Raw genomic sequence first — 21073 nt, forward strand, 5'->3', positions numbered from 1 at the left:
AGGCAAGGCCATTAATAGGGTTGCTTAACCTAGATGGAGGAGGTCAAGCAAGCCTTGCTGGAGTGAGACTTAGTTTGCAACCTGATGGTTAAGTATGTTGGTAAAAACAAAAGATCAGATAACGTGGAAAAAAATTAGCCTTGGGAAGTCCCCAAATATCAACATGTATGATTGTAGACCTAAGGTCTGGAAATTTGATTTTTAACAATTTTAAAAAACTGATTTTTTTTTAACATTTCAACAGTTTCCTGTCAAACAAAATTTAAATGGCTTTTAAACATTTATTACATGAGGCTAGTATTTCCAAACTTTTTTTACATAAACCAGTCAGAAATGAATTGTACACAACTCTGCATTTATAAATTGATCACTAATTTTTCCAAAATAGCTTAAGTGTGAGGCATTAGATTACCTTTAGAGCATAAAACGTTTAAAATATGACATTTGTTTAAGGAATTTTAAAATATCATACTATGGTACTGACTTACTTTATGAGCAATTTTGATGAAATATGGATAAATCACCTATTAAATAACTGCAGGAAATAACCTGAAGATAATTAGAAATACCTCAATCTAAACCAATGGAATGGTTCATTGGAGTGTACTTGATGCCCATTGCTTTGTTTCCAATATTTCATGCAGGTAAGTTTAGTGTTTTTTTTTTTTAAAGGTACAAATAGATCTTCATACCAAAATTGGAGTAGTTTAAGAAGGCTCTGTACCTAATGTTTCCCAACCTCCAAATGGAACAAGTGGATTGGAACCTTAATATAATGTAAAGATGACACTTCCCAATTCCTTTGCCCCTGCTGTGTTCCTCTTTTTCATAAAACTCAACCCACAAAACAGGACCCAACTCCACCAAAAAAACACCTTACAGGAGGATCTGACTTCCATTAACCATGAAAGGACACAACACATTATTAAGGTGAAAATTAGCTGCTTTTATTTACTGTGTTAGAAACAACTTTATGAAATGATTTGCATCTCTACGTTTGGAAAATTGCTTTGAATAGCTAGAAAAATAGCTATTGCATGGAAAAACATATGCAAACTAGCTTCACTGCCTCCAGACTAGGTTCTTCGTATTGATCTTAGATGGCATCACTGCACTAATAGCAGCTTCTAACACATGGAGAAACGGTACAAAGTCCTGCAGTGAAGCTCTGATTATTAAGGTTGAACTATTCATTCCACTAATCCTCTAACTTTCCTACAATCATTTTTCTGCAAATACAATCCTACTTCTTGTAGGATGAACTAACAAATGAGATTTTGCTGAAAACAAAATTAAAAACAAAGGAGATAATTCAACAGAAAATCCAGCAGTAGAGGGAATGGGAACTACTGCAAGGCCTTAATATCCAGGCCAAATGATGAAGCAAGGTTTTTCTAATGGTGACTAGCCTAAGGATTGAAATTAAGTATAAAAATTCTTCTCACTTCTCTAGGAGTGATTCTAGCTCTTCTTGCAAAGAGCTAAGCTGCTCCTTTTCTCGGTCTTCCTTTTGTTTGAGTTCATCCAACACAGCCTGAAATCTGTTCTTGAGAGCCAGATTTTCCACTTTCATGATGAGATCCTCCTGTCGTTTTGCCCTGTCCTGGGTCTCTTGGAGCTTGCCTTTCATGTTATCAATTTGTTTCTGAATTCCCATAACCAGCTGATTGGTTCCTTCATTTTCTTGGTGCTGTTCATCTGATGTATTTAGCTTGTCTTGTAGCTGTCTCTCCAGATCTTCCTCAGTGTCAATGATGTTTATATCTTCTTCATCTTGATGTTGTGTCTCATCTTCATCTTCACTGCTGCTGCTGAGGTCATTGAATATCTCCCGAAGCTCATCATGTTCTAATGAGTCATGGCCCTGCCTGTGACCAGACATTCCTGGAGAAGAGATATCAAGGCCTTGATTTTCTGTTTCTTTTGTTTCATCTTCAGCAATTATTTCCCAGCGAGTACTGACAGCTTCAGCATCTGTACTCAGCAACCGTTTCACTTCTTTTTCCACATCTGGAGATTCAATATATTTCTTCTTTGCTGTCTTCCGGAACCTTCTTTTTCTGACATTTTTTAGAGGCAGAGTAATTCCGTGGTTCCAGACAAACTTTTTCTCTTTGTCCTTATCCTTTTTCTTGCTTGCTTTGGGATCGGCACTAGCAACTGGCTCTTCCACAGGAGGATAGAGATCACCATCAACTGTAGCTACAAGCATCTGACTGATATCAGCTGTCTTGTAAAAGGTTTTTTTATCAATGGTTTTCAAGCTTTCCATAACACAGGGCAGATCTACCAATTTGGAGGCCAATGGGACCCGGTCCACTCTGACAATTCCATGACGTCCATCAGGGTGTAACTCAATTGTCAGTCTGTCCTTCAGGTTGACATGGCCAGACTGTACTGCCCTCCTCACAGTAGAAGCATATTCTGGAGGTAGGCGTAAGATAAATTGGCTTTCTAGCTCATGAGGAGCATCATCCTTGCTCTTACTCATCTTGATTTCTTTGTGACTCACTTCTCCTCTAATAAACACTTGTTGCACTAGAAAGTTCCAGCTATTGCAACACTTTATAAAGACCAGTTTGTTATGAATAGAAATCTCTAATTACAAGGCGTTCTACGTAGAACAGCAGTTAAGCGTCTATTTTTGTCTTAATTTTGCATTAAGCCCCAAGTCTTTTCTCTAAATGTGCTGTGACTTAAGTACCAGTCGTTACTGACACAATGGCTTATTCAGAGTCAAGTTCATTAAATACAGTAGATTCAATGCCAAGTTCCAACCTCTAGGTGCCGCTGCCGGACAACGCCGAGAGAGCTAGCTAGCGAGCAGGAAAGCAAATGGCGGCTCCTGCGGAATGATTTTCGGCACAGAAAGTTAAGGTCCAGCAGGCACTCCCAATCCACAAACTTCCCGGTACAAAGTTATTCAAAAAGCGGGGCGCAGTAGGCTCTCTTCGCCTCGGGTACTTACAATCCAGTGACGATTACGAATGCAGCTTGCCCGGGCCGGAGAGGACGGAAGAGGCAACCGCTTGGAGCAAAGCGACAAGGAGCCAAACGTCTCCTTCTCGATTCCTTTGTTCTTCCCGCCGCTCAGCAAAGTGATCCACTCCTGATTACCAACGAAAGGACTCAGGATGCACACCACGAAACCTTGCCGAGACCCGCAGCTCTGAGCGCCAGACGCGGCAGCTCCGGAAGCCTCCGTCCGGAGCTGCAGACGCGGCGGAGAAAGAAACGCTGAGTCACCGCACGGGGCGGAAGGCGGCTGTGAGTGACAGCACGGCCCGGGCGGAAGCGCGGGCTGTCGCAGCGCGCGCAGGCGCAATCGCGCTATTACGCTACCCGTCGCGAGACTCGTCTTGTCGCGAGAACTTACTTTTCCGGGGTGTTTCCTGGGGAACTATTGATTTGAAAATATTTAGAGGTGATGGTTCCGAGAAAGGCATAGATTATCTGTTCCCCATATGCCAGCACTTTTACCGGATCACCGTGGGGTCGGATAGCTTCTGGGCTTCCGTATGATTACCGGAGATAAGGGAGTCTTGCAGTAAGCGGCTTTGCTTCTGGAAACATCTCGGATGCTCCCCAGGGTATATCCAATCTGGTGCCAATACAAGAATTTATAACTAACCATATAATGGATTTTACAGTACCCAAATCAATTGAGGAGGACATGCCGCCCACTATATAATTCTAGGTCTATATTTTGTTAATTATGAAAGTGGTAGGGGAATGGTGCTTCTAAGTTTATTTCTATTTTGGAGGACCTCTAGGGAACGGGGGGGGGGGATTTCTCTTTTTAATGTGCTTAATTTAGATGTAAATGTAAACGAAGAAGTAAATGTTCTTCTGGAAGCACAGGTTCATTTTTGACAGAATTGTCCGATAGACTGATGGTCTGATTAAAGTAGAATATAAGTGGAGTATTTCCTGCCTCTCACGTGCCAATAATTTTTAAATTACTTTGAAATTATTTTTCACTCCACCTCTACTATCTTCCTGTTTTCTGCTTGTGTCTTCTATGGATAGGTATTCATCAACACATATTTTTTAGTATTTTGAGATAACTAACATTTTCTACTCATTTCTATTTATTTCCATTTATTTTTTAGTGGGTCTGTTTGGTAGAGCACCAAGGTCATTTAAAATTTAAATTCTATCTTCTAAAATATTAACAATTGCTCTTAAATCTAATAGAACACTCTTAAAATGTAATTAACATTTCCAAAATTTGCTTTATTTCTTTATGATCGAAAGCTCCATGATAGTGATCTTTTCTATCTTGTTCATCATGTCCCAGTCAGTGCCTAGTACCAGAACATGGGAGATACACAAAAAAATATTTGCTAGTTGAATGAAACAATTGATCTATCTGGAAAAGACATATAGTCCAAACCCTATAATCCGTGAGAAAAAAAATACATTCTTTGTCACCTTAAAGTGAGAGAGAGCCGCTTTAAATACATTTCCTCTCTAGTCAAGGACAATGCCAGTAGTAATGAAGTGGGGAAGTTTACTAATAGTGTGTGTGAGTGTGGTTTAGGTATACTGTGATACTGTATCATGGGAGGAAATTAAATGGCCTGACACCAGTTTGGTTTTTTTATGTTAATTTTAAAAGAGAATTTATGCCCTTCCAGATAACTGCACATTATTTATCTTTGTTTATAATATGTTGAAGAATGTTAACTGGTTTATCTGTAATTTCCAGGATGATCTATTTCCTTTTTCAAAGATAAAATTTTTCATTTGTCCTTTATACCTATTTTTACTTATTTTTTAGATAGAAGAGTTTAACATACTAACCTCTGCATAGTGCTTAATTTAACCATATAAAATGTGAGATCATGCTTATACATGAAAATAATCCAAATGTTACTTGCCATTTTAATTCCCTGTGAGTTTTATGATGCTCAGATATCCTTGTCACAGAAGGTAACTTGAGATAAATTCTGATTTGCCAACATTATGACATATTTTAGTTAGTAAACCTTTAAATGGAAAGTTGTCAGACATAATTAAAAGGATTGACTAAAGTTTTCCTAAAATATCTGCCTCCTTCAGGTTTGAAACATGTTATCTGCTTTTGAGTTTAACACATTTTTCTAAATGCTATTTTGGGGGGAGAAGATTATATTGACCCTAAAACTAAAGGCTGTGCCACACTGCATCATCTTAATGTCTGGTGATAAATCCAGTTGTTTTTTTTAAATCCATAAAACATACAGAAAAACACTAAACTGGTGAAAGAATTACACTCCTGTGGTTGTTCCATGGAATATCTGTGGCACCAGTGAACCAAAGATTTGGGCAGAGCAATAAATTTCCCAGTGTGGTAACAAGTCCTCCAAAGACTTCCTACCTATGTTTAAGCAGTATGGCAATCAGTCTACTACTAACCCTGTGTGTTTGAAAATTCCCTTTAACACACTTTCAGGTTCCTTAAAGGGCTGCTTATACTTTGGAGGTTAAAAGAAATTATGGGTGATGGGAGAAATCGTGCTTATATTTTGGAGGTAGAAAACTATAGGGGTGAGGAAGTGGCAAACATCCAAAAAAGCAAGCTTATATACTAGTGTATCAACATATATTTTAAAGGTAAAAACAAGTTAACTAAAAATATATAGTATCCTGTATCAAGTGGGGTGCTTTCTGTAGGAAAAGAATCAAAACCTAACTTATACTGGTTTAAACAATAAGAAAATCTATTATTTCAAAAACTAGGTCATCTAGAGCAGCTTTGTTCGCTAGTAATATCATGTGGACCACAGACTCAAGCCACAGATGTGATTTTAAATTACCTAGTGGCCACATTAAAATGGTAAAAAGAAACAAGTGAAATTAATTTCAATAACTTTATTTAGTCCAATATACCTAAAATATAATTGCAATATATAATCAATGTAAAAATATTAATAATACATTCTTATTTTGTATTAAATCTTCAAAATCTAGTGTGTGTTTTACATTTAACAGCATGTGTCAATTTGGACTAGCCACATTTCAAGTGCTCAGTGGCCACATACTATACTGAACAGTGTAGATCTAGAAGTATAACTGCCTCTAGGCATGATGCAGTCATGGCCTAGCACAAATTGTTTTTATATTCCTAATTTTGAAGAAGGAACACTTTTTTATACTTTTTCTATTATTCTTTCAGCTCTGCTCTCTCCTCCTTGTATACTTCCAAAGGCTGTGGTCACAGGACACCAGCCAGTAGTAACTGGAGAACTTCCTTTCTTGTCCATGACAAGTTAAGAGAGTGGCTTTCCCCTCAAGCAGTCTGTCTTTCAATCCAACTGGACCAACTGGGCCATGTACCTATTTGGCTCAGTAATACTCACCAGGGAAATATTCTAAGCCTGTATTTCTCAAAACAGTTGGGAAGAGGTGTCATTTGGTAATGTCTGGAGACATTTTGGTTGTCACAACTGTGATGGTGGGGTCTACTGGTATCTATCTAGTGCATAGAGGCCAGGGATACTGCTAAACATCCTACAAGGCGCAGAACAACTCCCCACAACAGAGAATTACCTGATTCAAAATAGTATCAAGATTGAAAAACCCTGCCCTAAGCTTATTATTTTAAGCCTATATTCCTAACTAAGCATTCTCAAGAGGATGAGATTGCCAGTATTGCATTACCAAATTTACAGTGAAAATTTTTTTATAATGTAAAATTTTTTTTATAATGGATACTTTCTTGAGTAGCCATTTTAAAAGTAAAATTTAGATTTATCAGATCCTACTGCAGTTATGAATAGGTAGGTTCTGCTTCTCTATAGGTACATGGAGGGTGGACACTTTAAGTAAAAAGAAGTGTTAGAGGAGAGGAAAGGGTATGGACAACTGATAGTATCCATGAAAGGGCTGATTATTTTTGGAATTATAAAAGTATATATGTCTTGAAATAGTATGGATAGGCATCAAATATAAATTCTTTTTATCAGTAATTATATAATGCAATTACTGGTGATTTTATATTTTTATCAGTATTTTCTACCTTTTTATAGTGAAAATTTCTTAAATTTACAGTGAGTTTTTTTATGATGTAAAATTCTTTTTACAATGGATAATTTCTTGAGTAGCCATTTTTTAAGTAAAATTCGTTTCAATAGTGTATCATCTTGAAAAGAAAATGTCAAGAGGGACAATTCTGTATTTTATTTTAAGTCAAATTTTAATAAATTAAAACGTTTGATTTAAATTATGTGGAAAGACCATTTTATTAATATTTTGTCAAAAAGAAATAATGATTTTCACCTTTCATACTAAAGCAGCTGGTATTCTAAAATAAGTATCATAAATAAAGCAAATACAGTGTCTTGTGAGGACATTGAAAAATAACATGGGATAGATATACTGGCCCTCAGGATACCACTGTCAGCCAGTCCATGGCTGGAGTAAAGCAAAGCAATCTACTGGTGATTCTGATGCAGTGATCCCTGAAGGCTTTTGAGAAGCACATCAAGAGGACTCTGTACGCCCTGTCTTCCACAGTCTGTTGCAGATATCTTGATCAGAAAGTCAGGATGTTTAATGACCCTGAGTGAAGTGCTGCCTTTTTTCTTTCCAGCATACCTTTGTAAGCTGGAAGCAGGGAGCAACCATAGTAAGGGGTGTTCGGATGAGCAGCAGCAGGAAGAAGACATAAAGGAAGAATGCCCACACAGTGAAGGTGCAGGAAACATTATTTCCCTTCCTAATGTCTTTGTTCTGCCTAGAGAACAACATAGCAGATGTGCTATGAGATTCTGGAAGAGAAAGCTAAAAGTTTAAAGGTGGGGTGTCTTGCCTAAGAACTGCTTCTCAGTGACCAGTGCTGAGAAGCCATTCTTTACCACCAGAAAGCAGAGATGAACTTGAGAATGACAGGATAGATATACCAAATGTGCCAAAGGAATACTCTAGGCTTCTTGAATTTGAAACCACTGAAAATTATAAATGTTTTTCATATAAACATATTCATCCTGGATATAAAATAACATAATGGCTTTTAGTATATATTTTGTTTTGGAAATTCTGGAAAACATCTTAACAGGAGGAATGTTTACTTTTATATCTGCAGATTTGGACACTGACAGTAACTCTCTACAAGTTTATCAGATTAGTTTCAATAATCATCTTCCCTTCCCCCAGAAGAAAAGGAGAGCACTAGAGGAGTAAATACTCTCAATTTCTGTTGAAGAAACTCTACACCCAGCACTGTGGTGCACACCTGTAGTCCCAGTTACTTTGGAGGCTGAGGGAGGCTGAGGCAGGAGGATCGCTTAAGACCAGGAGTCGGAGGCTGCAGTGAACTATAATCATGCCACTGCACTCTTGCAGTGGGGGACAGAGTGAGACTCAGTCTCTTGTAAAAAAGGAAGAAAGAATACCCTCAACAAGGAGCAGAGCTGCCACTACTGAGTGGTGGAAAGTGGGCAGAACAGCTCAGGGCAAAATATAGGCCTTGGGTGCCAATGCCAGTCTTCGGATATTGAGTCATAATGTGTACAGCAGAGTTAGCTTGCAGAGCACCTGCTCTCCACCTCCTTCTCTGTATTCTTCAGGTTGCTTAGATAATATCTTTAAGGCAGAGTTCTACACTTTCCACACAATCCCACAGGGCATATAGAATATATCTCCTGTCTGGTGACAGAAATACTTGATTTTGAAGAGTAACACTTACAGCATGGACTAGAAGAAAAGAGTGAAAGCAGTTTGAGGGCCCTTTTCAGAATCCTGGTTGAAATGGAAGTTTCTTTCGGCTGAGTATCCAATCCTATTCTAGGTATGAAGTGTGGTTGCAATAATCAAAACAACAAGACTGAGAGACCTGCTTAAATGGAGAGGCAAAAACAGAGAGGAGTGGTCACACTGGAAAACAGTTCACCTCCAAGAATTACTATGTAATTTTTGTCAGCTACTGACACATGGAATCTTAAACTGGGAGCAGACCCTCAAGTACAATGTCACCGTCAGAGCCACCAACAAAGATGAGCTGTCCCTCTCCTCCAGTACAAGCATCACCCTACATATCATCTGCATCAACAAAAATGCTCCCATTCTGCAACAAGCATCCTATTTGTTCCAGGCAAAGGGAACGCCCACCCAGTATTTCCAATGCATATTTTAGCACTTCCCACCTGGACTTAGAGTCCCACATGCCTCCTATTTCTTCCTGACCAGCAACCTGGCACCATGGTACCATCATCTTACGTGTTAGCGAGCACAGAGTGCAGTGGTGTTCATGCAAACTGCCTTTGAGCTGATTCTGCAGGCTGGTGACCAGGATTCAACTGGCTCAGTGTCATCCTGAGCCTGCCTGAGATAGTGGACAACCACTAAGAAAACACAAAGAGAACAATATGCTGGAAGCTTCAGCCAGGCACAGCCCACTTTGATCTTGAATCACACACAATGCAACCCAGCTACCTGGTTACCAAAGCAGATGTCAACTGGGGCACAAAGCCTGACTGTCCTATGGTGTTTCAGGCCAGCTAACCCGGCTCCTCAACCCAGGGATACTCACAAGCTAGGTGATTGCACCGCCACTGCAGAGGACAGAGATGCAGCCTTCCATGGTTTGCTGGCTGCCATGGGCAATGGCAAGTTGTCATGCTGCCCTTAGTGTCTGCCCACAGTTTGCAGGCATTGCTACTGGACCTCGGCAATCACCTGCCGGGCAAGCCGAGCTGCAGTTTGACCTGGTGGTGGCCTTGGCCCTTTTCTCCATGCTATTTCTCCTCCAAGTGACTATGGTCATTGCCCTGAGCCTGCAACCCTCCTCTAGCCCCATCACTTGGGGATGCTTTCAGCCTGGTCTCTGGCCCAAGCCTGGATTGGGAGTTTCCCTTGACTTGAAGGAGATTTGCCTTGTTTCTACAAATCTATGTGTGGCTTCAGATATTACAAAATCTTAGTTTCTTCAAATTAACTCAAGAAACAGCTTCCAACTGGATAGTCTCTGTAGTGCCAGCAATGAAGCCTTAAATGTTATACTGGATTCAAATGTATTCATGTGAGTTTTAACATTTTTATTTCATACATATTATCCTTTTATAAATCACCCCTGCTTGTTTGTTGTTATAATAGTTTTATGTATATAGTTTTATGCTATAATAGTTTTATGTATATATTAATTTGCCTCATTAGGTCACAATTCCTTTGGGGAAAAGTTTGTGCCTATAAATGTATATTCTAAAAAGTTGTGTTTCCTTTAAGGAGTCCCTTCCTTGCAATATTGAAGGAGATTTATTTATCTTTAAATTTCTACCGATGGGCTCCGTATGCTTGTCTTTGAGAAACTGAGAAACCATAGATTTAGTTATATAAAAACAGAAATTCCATTTCCAAGAACTATTCTTTTTCTTCATTTAAAAAAATTTTTTTAGACAGGATTTCCTTCTGTTGCTGGTACTCGAGTACAGTAGCATCACCATAAGCTCATTGCAACCTCAAATTCCTGTGCTCAAGTGATCCTCCACACCTTGGCCTCCCAAAGTGCTAGGATTACAGGCATGAACCACCACACATGGCCTCAAGAACTCTTCTTGTGACCTTTGATTATTTCCTTCCTTTCTTCATTTTCTGAAGTTTTCTCAATCACAGTGTCCATGGGTCATCTGCCAGTATCTGGCTTAGTTTATTCCTGAAAATGTCAAACTCTGGAACGCAGGTAACATATAATATTTCTCTAACTTTGTGGTAAAGATAAATTCCTCTAAGCCTGAGACATTTTAGTTAGTAACCTTTTACTCATACTGTAATGAGTAAAAGAAGAAAGGCAACATCCTCATCTTTCCAGTTGAAAAATACTACTATTTAAGCAAACCAACTTCTCTTGGGGAAATATTCAGTGTGATTATAGAAGAACACACATATATTATTCTAATATAATAGCCTGTCTAAAAATAAGGATGCAGAAGTTTTTCTTTTCACTTATGAAGAATAATATCACAGCCTTTCTCTTTCTTAAATTTGAAGTCTAAATTATATAATCATGTGACTTTTTCTAATGGAACTCTAAGAGCCCAATGTTATTTTATTCAAAATATATTTATTACCTTTGGATAAATTTTAATACTTTAAAAAACTCACATAATACATAGATACTTTAGAAAAAGAGGAAAAATAAAGACAAAGTTAAACCATGTCCTTCAGAACCCCAAGATTTCTGATAAATATTCAAAGAATAGTGGGAAAAAATGGGATGGTCCAATTTTTAAAAGTCTAGCTTATGTTCTAAAAGTTTATTTTTTTTCTCCAATTTTTTTTTTTTCATTCTCCAGTCAAAGGGCAGCTGCTCTGTCTGTGTGCTTGGGAAATTATCAAGTGGCCAAGATATACTACAAAAAAAGTAGAGGGATGATTTTTGTCCTCTTTGTGATGTTACAGAGTCTTTTACTATTATTCCCTGAATAGCAAACAGGGAAAGCAGATAGTTTGGGATTATTGGTATTCTCCCATATATTGCAATTTAGCAACATTTAGACAAATTTAAGTAAATGAAAAGAGTAATTTCCCTTTTAATACATATACTATAGACTGTCTATTTCCTTGACAATAAACCAAGACTTAAGAAAAAAATGTATCAGGTTAAGAGAAGAGAAAATTTCAGTATCAATATATTCTAGGACTGCAGTAACTGGTTAGGACTCTGGGCGCCGCTGTTCACCAATCTGGACGATACAAGCAAGACGCGCACGGAGCGGGGTGGGGCGGGGGAAACACTTGTGTCTCTTAGAACCTCGATCGCCGCCAGACTGAAAACTGAGTTTGCCCAAAACCCTACTTCTGGACTACTCTTCTCTCAAAATTCTTCTGAAAATTTAGGCTCAGAAAAGCAGAGAAACCATACCCTTGGTACTGGACTAGGAGAAAACTACGAAGCGAGGGAGCAATGAAGATTCAGGCGAAGTTGACCTGCTGCAGCAGGCTGATGCTACTGTGCCTTTTTCTGGATTTGCTATTGGAAGCCGAGGCCGAGAATGTCCGCTACACAGTGCCAGAAGAGACGGACAAAGGTTCTTTCGTGGGCAACATCGCCAAGGACCTAGGGCTACAACCCCAGGAGCTGGCAGATCGCGGAGTCCGCATTGTCTCTAGAGGTAAGATGCAGCTTTTCGCTCTGAACCCGAGAAGTGGTAGCTTGGTCACCGCAGGCAGGATAGACCGGGAGGAGCTCTGTGCTCAGAGCACGCCATGTCTTGTGAGTTTTAACATCCTTGTTGAGGATGAAATGAAGCTATTTCCTGTCGAAGTGGAAATAATTGATATTAATGACAACACTCCCCAATTTCAGTTAGAGGAACTGGAATTTAAAATGAATGAAATAACCACTCCAGGCACCAGGATCCCTCTGCCTTTTGGGCAAGACCTGGATGTGGGTATGAACTCACTCCAGAGCTACCAACTCAGCTCCAACCCCCATTTCTCCCTGGATGTGCAACAGGGAGTTGATGGGCCCCAACACCCAGAGATGGTGCTGCAGAGTCCCCTAGACAGAGAAGAAGAGGCTGTCCACCACCTCCTCCTTACAGCCTCTGATGGAGGTGACCCAGTCCGTTCAGGGACCCTCCGAATTTGTGTTCAGGTGGTGGATGTGAATGACAACCCTCCAGCATTTACTCAGGCACAATACCACATTAATGTCCCAGAAAATGTACCACTAGGCACTCGGCTGCTCATGGTAAACGCCACCGACCCAGATGAGGGAGCCAACGGGGAAGTAACATACTCCTTTCACAATATAGACCACAGAGTGGCCCAAATATTTCATTTAGATTCTTATACAGGAGAAATAGCAAATAAAGCACCACTGGATTTTGAAGAATACAAATTTTATTCAATGGAAGTTCAAGCTCAGGATGGTGCTGGGCTCATGGCCAGAGCTAAGGTACTTGTCAAAGTTTTGGACATAAATGATAATGCCCCCGAAGTGACCATCACCTCTGTCACAACTGCAATTCCAGAAAACTTTCCTCCTGGGTCCATAATTGCTGTTATCAGCGTGCAGGATGAAGACTCTGGGGACAATGGCCATACCACATGTTTCATTCCCAGAAATCTACCCTTTAAATTGGAAAAGTTAGTTGATAATTATTACCGTTTAGTGACTGAAAGAACATTGGACAGAGAACTCACCTCTGCATACAACATCACTGTAACAGCAACAGATCGGGGAACTCCAACCCTGTCTACCAAAACTCACATTTCCCTGCTAGTAACAGATATAAATGACAACCCCCCGACCTTCCATCAGGACTCCTATTCTGCCTATATTCCTGAAAATAACCCCAGAGGCGCCTCCATCTTCTCTGTAAGGGCCCACGACCAGGACAGCAATGAGAATGCACAAGTCACTTACTCCCTGGCAGAGGACACCATTCAGGGGGCGCCCCTGTCCTCCTACCTCTCTATCAACTCTGACACTGGGGTTCTGTACGCACTACGATCCTTCGACTATGAGCAGTTCCGGGACTTGCAATTCAGAGTCACAGCACGTGACAATGGGAATCCTCCACTCAGCAGCAACGTTTCGCTAAGCCTATTCATACTGGACCAGAACGACAACACTCCGGAGATCCTGTATCCTGCCCTCCCCACCGATGGTTCCACTGGTGTGGAGCTGGCACCCCGCTCCGCAGAACCCGGCTACCTGGTGACCAAGGTAGTGGCGGTGGACAGAGACTCAGGCCAGAATGCCTGGCTGTCCTATCGCCTGCTCAAAGCCAGTGAGCCAGGGCTCTTCTCTGTGGGGCTGCACACAGGTGAGGTGCGCACAGCGCGGGCCCTGCTGGACAGAGATGCGCTCAAACAGAGCCTTGTTGTGGCCGTCCAGGACCATGGCCAGCCCCCTCTTTCAGCCACCGTCACACTCACCGTGGCCGTCGCTGACAGTATCCCTGAAGTCCTGGCCGACCTGGGCAGCATCAAGACCGCTGCCGATCCCTACAGTTCAGGCCTCACGCTGTACCTGGTGGTGGCAGTGGCCGCGGTCTCCTGTGTCTTCCTCACTTTCATTATCGTGCTGCTGGCGCTTAGGCTGCGATGCTGGCACAAGTCACGCCTGCTGCAGGCTGAGGGAAGTGGATTGGCGGGTATGCCTGCCTCACATTTTGTGGGCATGGACGGGGTGCGGGCTTTCCTGCAGACCTATTCCCACGAGGTCTCCCTCACCGCGGACTCGCGGAAGAGCCACCTGATCTTCCCCCAGCCCAACTATGCGGACACGCTCATCAGCCAGGAGAGCTGTGAGAAAAAGGATTTTCTATCAGCACCCCAGTCTTTACTTGAAGACAAACAGGAAACATTTTCTCAGGTAAACTTTTGTAGAAAATTTATAAGCTATCTAGATAAAAATAATTTATGCTTTTACTTATGTGCTTTCATTCTTTACTACAAACAGTTCTTCTTACCCATATATCCTTGTAGATTTCTGTTACACGTCCTGGAAAATCAAGATTAAGTGGGTCTACATGTTTGTATCCAGGTACATTTATAATTGTTCTTACACTGAAAAGGAGACTGTGATCATAATGTAAGTGGTCGGGTTGAGGAGTATGTATGAGGTGCTATCTCTCTTTTTTGGAAAGGGCAAGGGCACTGCATTAGAAACAAGACAATCTAACTTCTAACGTTTTCTTGCTTGCTTCTGACCTGTTCTGAGTTTACCATAATCTTATCTGAAAGGAAGTTTTCTATTCCCAGCAGCTGTTAAAAATGTTACCAATCCCTCACCAAACTCCAGCTCCTCTCATAACCACAGTTTTCTTTTCTCATTCCTCTTCCCATGTGGCTTTTAGTATGTTGGTTATATATTTAATAACAGAGGGCCGGGCGTGGTGGCTCATGCCTGTAATCCTAGCACTCTGGGAGGCCGAGGTGGGTGGATCATTTGAGCTCAGGAGTTCGAGACCAGCCTGAGCAAGAGTGAAACCCCATCTCTACTAAAAAATAGAAAGAAATTAGCTATACAACTAAAATATATAGAAAAAATTAGCCAGACATGGTGGTGCATGCCTGTAGTCCCAGCTACTCGGGAGGCTGAGGCAGGAGGATTGCTTGAGCCCAGGAGTTTGAGGTTGCTGTGAGCTAGGCTGGCACCATGGCACTCTAGCCCTGGCAACAGAGCGAGACTCTGTCTCAAAATAAATAAATAAATAAATAATAAAAAATAGCAGAGAACAATAAACTCACTAATATTGAGTGTAACTGGGATCATTTTTGTTTTGACGTGGAAGTGATTGTGTACTAATTGAGCCTTATATTTAATGGTATTTCATCTCTCAGGTACTGTAATTCTTTATTATATATAAAGGCATTTGATAAGGGAAAATTTTTCAGAGACAAGGTATTTCATTGTGTTTATTACTATTACATAATTCTCTATGGGGTAAAATTGGAACTCAATGTGGGAATAACATGTCATAGTATCTTTACTTTTAAGTAAGTAATAAAGTATAAACAGAGGAAAATTAAAGACAGATTTCCTTTTAGTGTATGGAGTAACTCCACAAGAATAAATGCCTTTTACATAGATATGTAATGCATCATGATTGAAATGACACATATATTTTATTTTTATTTCTGTGCTTGGAAACATCCAGGAAAAGGATTCTGGAACATAAAGCAAATGTTTGTCTCTACTAGTTTCAGTTGTGGTTTTAAAAAAGTGTCCTCACACTCTAGATTTAGACAAAGTGAGCTTCTTTCAGTATCCTGAAGGTCTGTGATTTCCCTTTCACATTTAGGCATTGCCATGCTGTTCTCTCTCATATCCAAGCCTTTTCCCTTATCCACTCCTCTTGTGTTTCCTGGAAAGCCTTTTCTAGCTTCCAAAGCCAAACTGAAGTCCCTCTCATCCCCCTCGGCTTCTCTCATTATGGTAGTTATAGTTATTTCAATGTACTGTAATTCCCTGTTTGCTTTTATACCCTTATTAACTCTGCAAAGGAACTGGCTGTGTCTCTATTGTTCACCTTAAATCCCCAAAGAACATATTGTCTGAACCCAATTATGTGTTTGTTTAATGAATATTAAATAACAAATAACAGATATTGAAACTAAGATGTCAGGCCATCAAGAACAAATTTCAAAATTGTAACCATATAAATATGGCTGATGCTTCTGTGTGTTTCTCTTTTTTCCTTTTTCTGATTTCAGCTCTCAAAGAGCTGAGAGTATAGAGAGGGAAAGGTGGAAGTGAAGGTGTATGCATTAACAGATAACTGATATAGGTAGAAAGTACAATGACAAACACATGTTCAAGGTTTGGTGGTGAACGAGCAAGTGGTAATTGTGGCTTTTAACAGTTCTGTCTGGGTCCTCAGGGTCAGTCCTTTGTAACTGTGTGATTCTTAACTGAACATCAAAATGTAACTTAACGAGTAACTCCACCATGTTTGAAGCAATATTGGTTATCTTTAAGCATTCAGGTTAGTGCATGGATTCCCAAGGAAGATAACTTGAAGTCACACTGTTAATATTAATATGTTTATATTAATTCAATTATGTGGAGTCAACACCAGTTCCACCATTACCCCTGTCAAAAAGGATTTCAGGTGTTGGGAAACTTAGAGGGTGCAGTAAACGGTTAGGCCTCTGAGCGTCGCTGTTGACCACTCAAGAAGGAAAACGCAACTGGAGAGCTAGTCCACCATTTCCTTGCTCCTAAAACGCAAAGATCCAGCAAATCAGACTCAGAAGATCCGGAGCGGCTACTAAGCTCACCTCATAAGTCGACCAGCTCTGTGACCTATGAATTAGGCCCATGAAAGACTAAGCTTCTTGAGAAAACAAGATTGGAGTCCGTCGTGGGAAATTGGAATAGAAGATAATTCACCAAAAAGGAAATGACCAATTGCCTGAGATTCCTAAACCTCAGAGGACTGGCCCTGCTGTGCGCGTTCCTGGGGACGCTGTGCAAAACAGGAACTGGGCAGATCCGCTACTCCGTGCAGGAGGAGCTGGAGAAAGGCTCCTTCGTGGGCAACATCGCCAAGGACCTGGGATTGGAGCCCCGTGACCTGGCAGAACGCGGTGTCCGCATCGTCTCCAGAGGTAGGACGCAGCTTTTCTCTCTGAACCCGCGAAGCGGCAGCTTAGTCACTGCGGACAGGATAGACCGGGAGGAGCTCTGTGCTCAGAGCGCGCGGTGTCTGGTAAAATTTAACATCCTGGTTGAGGATAAATTGAAAATTTTTGAAGTAGAAATAGAAATTAAAGATATTAATGATAATGCTCCTAATTTTCTAACAGAGGAATTGGAAGTAAAAATTAGTGAACTAACAGTTCCTGGAACACGATTTCCACTCAAAACTGCATTTGACCCAGATGTGGGCACAAACTCTCTGCAGAACTACAAGCTTAGCCCCAATGACTACTTCTCCCTGGCTGTGAACAGCGTCTCTGATGGGGGCAGTTACCCAGAGCTGGTGCTGGAGCGGGCCCTGGACCGTGAGAAAAAGGAAGTTCACCAGCTTGTCCTCACTGCCTCTGATGGTGGTGACCCCGTCCACTCTGGCAACTTATGCATCCAAGTGATAGTTCTGGATGCAAATGACAACCCCCCAGTGTTTACTCAGCCTGAGTACAGTGTAAGTGTTTGGGAAAATGCACAGGTGGGCACCCGGCTGCTTACTGTGAATGCCACTGACCCTGATGAGGGATTCAACGCTCAAGTGTCCTATATGCTTGATAAAATGCCTGGGAAAATCACTCAGATTTTTGATCTCAACTCAGTGACTGGAGACATATCAATAGTAAAAAGTCTAGATTATGAGGATGCTATGTTCTATGAAATTAAAATTGAAGCACATGATGGACCAGGTCTTTTTTCAAGAGCCAAGATTCTAGTCACAGTTCTGGATGTGAATGACAATGCCCCAGAAGTTACAATCACTTCTGTCACAGGCTCAGTCCCAGAAGAGGCTACTGCTGGAAGAGAAATTGCTCTTATCAACGTTCATGACCGCGATTCTGGGCAGAATGGGCAGGTTACAGTTTTTGTCCTAGGAAATCTGCCATTTAATTTAGAAAGATCAATAGACCAATATTACCGCCTAGTGACAGCCAGATCCCTGGACCGTGAACAGGTTTCAGAATATAACATCAGTCTCAGAGCCACAGACGGTGGAAGTCCGCCTCTATCCACAGAAACTCACATCCGCCTGCACGTGACAGACATCAATGACAATCCACCTACCTTCCCTCAGTCCTTTTACTCCGCCTACATTCCAGAAAACAACCCCAGAGGAGCCTCCATCTTCTCCGTGACCGCCCAGGACCCAGACAGTGACAACAATGCCCGCATCACTTATGCATTGACCGAGGACACCCTCGAGGGGGCACCTCTCTCCTCCTATGTCTCCATCAACTCCAACACTGGAGTCTTGTATGCGCTGCGCTCCTTCGACTACGAGCAGTTTAGAGACCTGCAGCTACTGGTGACAGCCAGCGACGGCGGGAACCCGCCGCTAAGCAGCAACGTGTCGCTGGGTCTCTTCGTGCTGGATCAGAATGACAACACACCCGAGATATTGTACCCCGCCCTCCCCACAGACGGTTCCACCGGCGTGGAGCTAGCTCCCCGCTCTGCGGAGCCAGGCTATCTGGTGACCAAGGTAGTGGCGGTGGACAGAGACTCAGGCCAGAATGCCTGGCTGTCCTATCGCCTGCTCAAAGCCAGTGAGCCAGGGCTCTTCTCTGTGGGGCTGCACACAGGTGAGGTGCGCACAGCGCGGGCCCTGCTGGACAGAGATGCGCTCAAGCAGAGCCTCGTGGTGGCGGTCCAGGACCACGGTCAGCCCCCTCTCTCAGCCACTGTGACACTCACCGTGGCTGTGGCTGACAGTATCCCTGAAGTCCTGGCCGACCTGGGCAGCATCAAGATCCCTGTAGACCCCAACGATTCGGGCCTCACGCTATACTTGGTGGTGGCGGTGGCCGCCATCTCCTGCATCTTCCTTGCATTTGTCATCGTGCTCCTGGGGCTCAGGCTGCGGCGCTGGCACAAATCACGCCTGCTCCAGGGTTCCGGAGATGTGCTGGCGGGCGTACCCGCCTCACATTTTGTGGGCATGGATGGGGTGCGGGCTTTCCTGCAGACCTATTCCCACGAGGTCTCCCTCACCTCGGACTCACGGAAGAGCCACCTGATCTTCCCCCAGCCCAACTATGCGGACACGCTCATCAGCCAGGAGAGCTGTGAGAAAAGTGAGCCTCTGCTGGTACCTCAAGATTTACCTGAAACAAAAGGAGACCCCAAGCTACTTCAGGTGAGTTTATGTCTTTCTTTGAATATTATAAAGAACAATTATGCCAATGTGATTATTATACAGCTTTAACATACATGTACTTGAGAAATAAAGCAATAAGGTAGTCATGAGCCCTGTTGTCTAAATATTTATCCCTCTTTCCCCTGGGCCTATGATAGGACTACACTTCCTGGCCTCCTTATGGCTGAGTGAGCCCAGGCAACTAGTTGTGGCCAATAGTACCTTGCAAGTGGAAGTAAGGTCTTTCAATTCCTGGAGGAAACTCTAATTGCCATTGGGAGAATTTCCAGATTTCTAAGTAACTATTTGAAATTGTGACTGCTCCTTCTACCTGGGTCCTTGAGTAACTATGATAAGAGAAGAGCCATGTTGTTGACCAGACATGGTCTTTATACTTGTAATAAATAGGCCTTTTTCATTTTAAATCCCTGTGTTTTGAAGTTTGTCACTCTAGCCTACCTAGGTTATTCTGACTGATACATACAAGATATACATGTGATGTTTTATGCTCCCATAAAATTATGTTTGACTCCTACACTCTTTTCAAATCAATGACATAAAATGGTAGGATAAAAAATGTAGAGATTGATCAAATAGTTTTACCAGTAGTGCCTACTATGTATGCCTAAATTGTATGTGCATGTGTGTGTGTATTCATATTGATTTCAGCCTTTTGCCTGAAGGTGGAAAGTTCACTTATCTAAACTGTCATGCACCTGGGAGTGGTATTTCTTGCCCTTTGAGAAGGTTATAAAAAAATATAGGGGGATATGTCTCAGCCTCTATGGGAGATTTCCAGACCATCCACTCCAACAATGGAATAGAAGTCTTGATCATGTTCTACAACTTTCTTGGGCCAGAAAGTCTTGGCTTATTCTGAAATTTATGAAATTATTTTCACTTGTGAAGTAACATAAGAATGTCATCTAACATTAGATTAAAATATATTTCATTAGGCACAGATCTCTCCTTTAATATATTAGGAAGAGGCATGTTCAAATGTGTGAGACAACTGGGCCAAAGTGCAATAACTGTAAGCAGGGAATTCTCACTCCCTGTATTCTCACTCAAACATGCAAATACATCACAGAATTTAAAAAGGCACATAACCTTTGACAGACCTTTTTTAGAAAAAAATCTATATAACATTAGTATCACTTTCCTTGTAAGAGAAAAAAATATTAAATGGCTAGTGTCAGGGGAAAGTTAGGTGCTTAAAGAGAATTTTTATAGACTTCCATAGGAAACATAGCCTGCATATGTGTCATGAAAATACACTGAGAGAACAAAGGTAGTACAATTTCCAACCACTAGTGAAGATAATGAAAGGTCTCAGACATCCCATTTTCATTAAAAGTGTTTTCTCCCCCCGAATGATGGGCAAGAATTCATTACAAGAGAAATGGAGGGGAAGTTTACAATTTTAAAAGTGGAAAGTATAAAGATATTAAGCAGGGAAGACAAAGGAAAGGGTGTCTCAGGAAAATGGATAATGGTGTATTTTGACTGCAGTATGAATATGGGTGAGCACTGCAAAATAATAGAATTGTTGAGTTGGCATCTAATTTGGTAGTGCATTTGAAATAAAGGGATTTTTTTGAATGAGTTTTTTTCTTGTCTGAACCCAAGATCAGTTCAAGCAGTACAGGATAAATTCCACAATGGTGTGTCTAAGGACACTTAATGCCTCTCTCCAAGATTTACCAGTGATCAAGTCAAATTCATTTTATTCATTAATGGTATAAATTGGCTGGAGCTGAGAATTGAGGTTATAGTGTATTGTATATATGTTCATACAAAAATGAAGCACT

General features: G+C 41.4%; 3 protein-coding genes across 3 annotated transcripts in view; 2 read left to right on the forward strand and 1 right to left on the reverse strand.

Annotated features, from left to right (window-relative positions):
- Nucleotides 1–926: 926 nt before the first annotated feature.
- LOC138393097 (transcription initiation factor TFIID subunit 7) lies at nt 927–3259 on the reverse strand. Its single transcript, XM_069484143.1, has one exon. The coding sequence runs from the start codon at nt 2489–2491 to the stop codon at nt 1442–1444; it is 1050 nt and encodes a 349-aa protein (XP_069340244.1). The 5' UTR covers nt 2492–3259; the 3' UTR covers nt 927–1441.
- An 8468-nt stretch (nt 3260–11727) lies between these two features.
- The window catches only part of LOC138392916 (protocadherin gamma-C4), a 141357-nt gene continuing 132011 nt past the window's right edge, over nt 11728–21073 (forward strand). The window contains exon 1 of the mRNA XM_069483783.1: nt 11728–14305. Coding sequence (XP_069339884.1) covers nt 11885–14305 — 2421 coding nt within the window. The 5' untranslated portion in view covers nt 11728–11884. The remainder of the gene's footprint in view (nt 14306–21073) is intronic.
- Nucleotides 16642–19781, forward strand: LOC138393098 (protocadherin gamma-A3). The gene has a single exon (XM_069484144.1). The coding sequence runs from the start codon at nt 16839–16841 to the stop codon at nt 19329–19331; it is 2493 nt and encodes an 830-aa protein (XP_069340245.1). The 5' UTR covers nt 16642–16838; the 3' UTR covers nt 19332–19781.

This window comes from Eulemur rufifrons, chromosome 10 (genome assembly GCF_041146395.1).
Source record: "Eulemur rufifrons isolate Redbay chromosome 10, OSU_ERuf_1, whole genome shotgun sequence".
Classification (NCBI taxonomy): domain Eukaryota; kingdom Metazoa; phylum Chordata; class Mammalia; order Primates; family Lemuridae; genus Eulemur; species Eulemur rufifrons.

Bases quoted from the DNA above. Each gene is read 5' to 3' on its own strand.
- LOC138393097 (XM_069484143.1), bottom strand. From the start codon at position 2,491: ATGAGTAAGAGCAAGGATGATGCTCCTCATGAGCTAGAAAGCCAATTT.
- LOC138393098 (XM_069484144.1), top strand. From the start codon at position 16,839: ATGACCAATTGCCTGAGATTCCTAAACCTCAGAGGACTGGCCCTGCTG.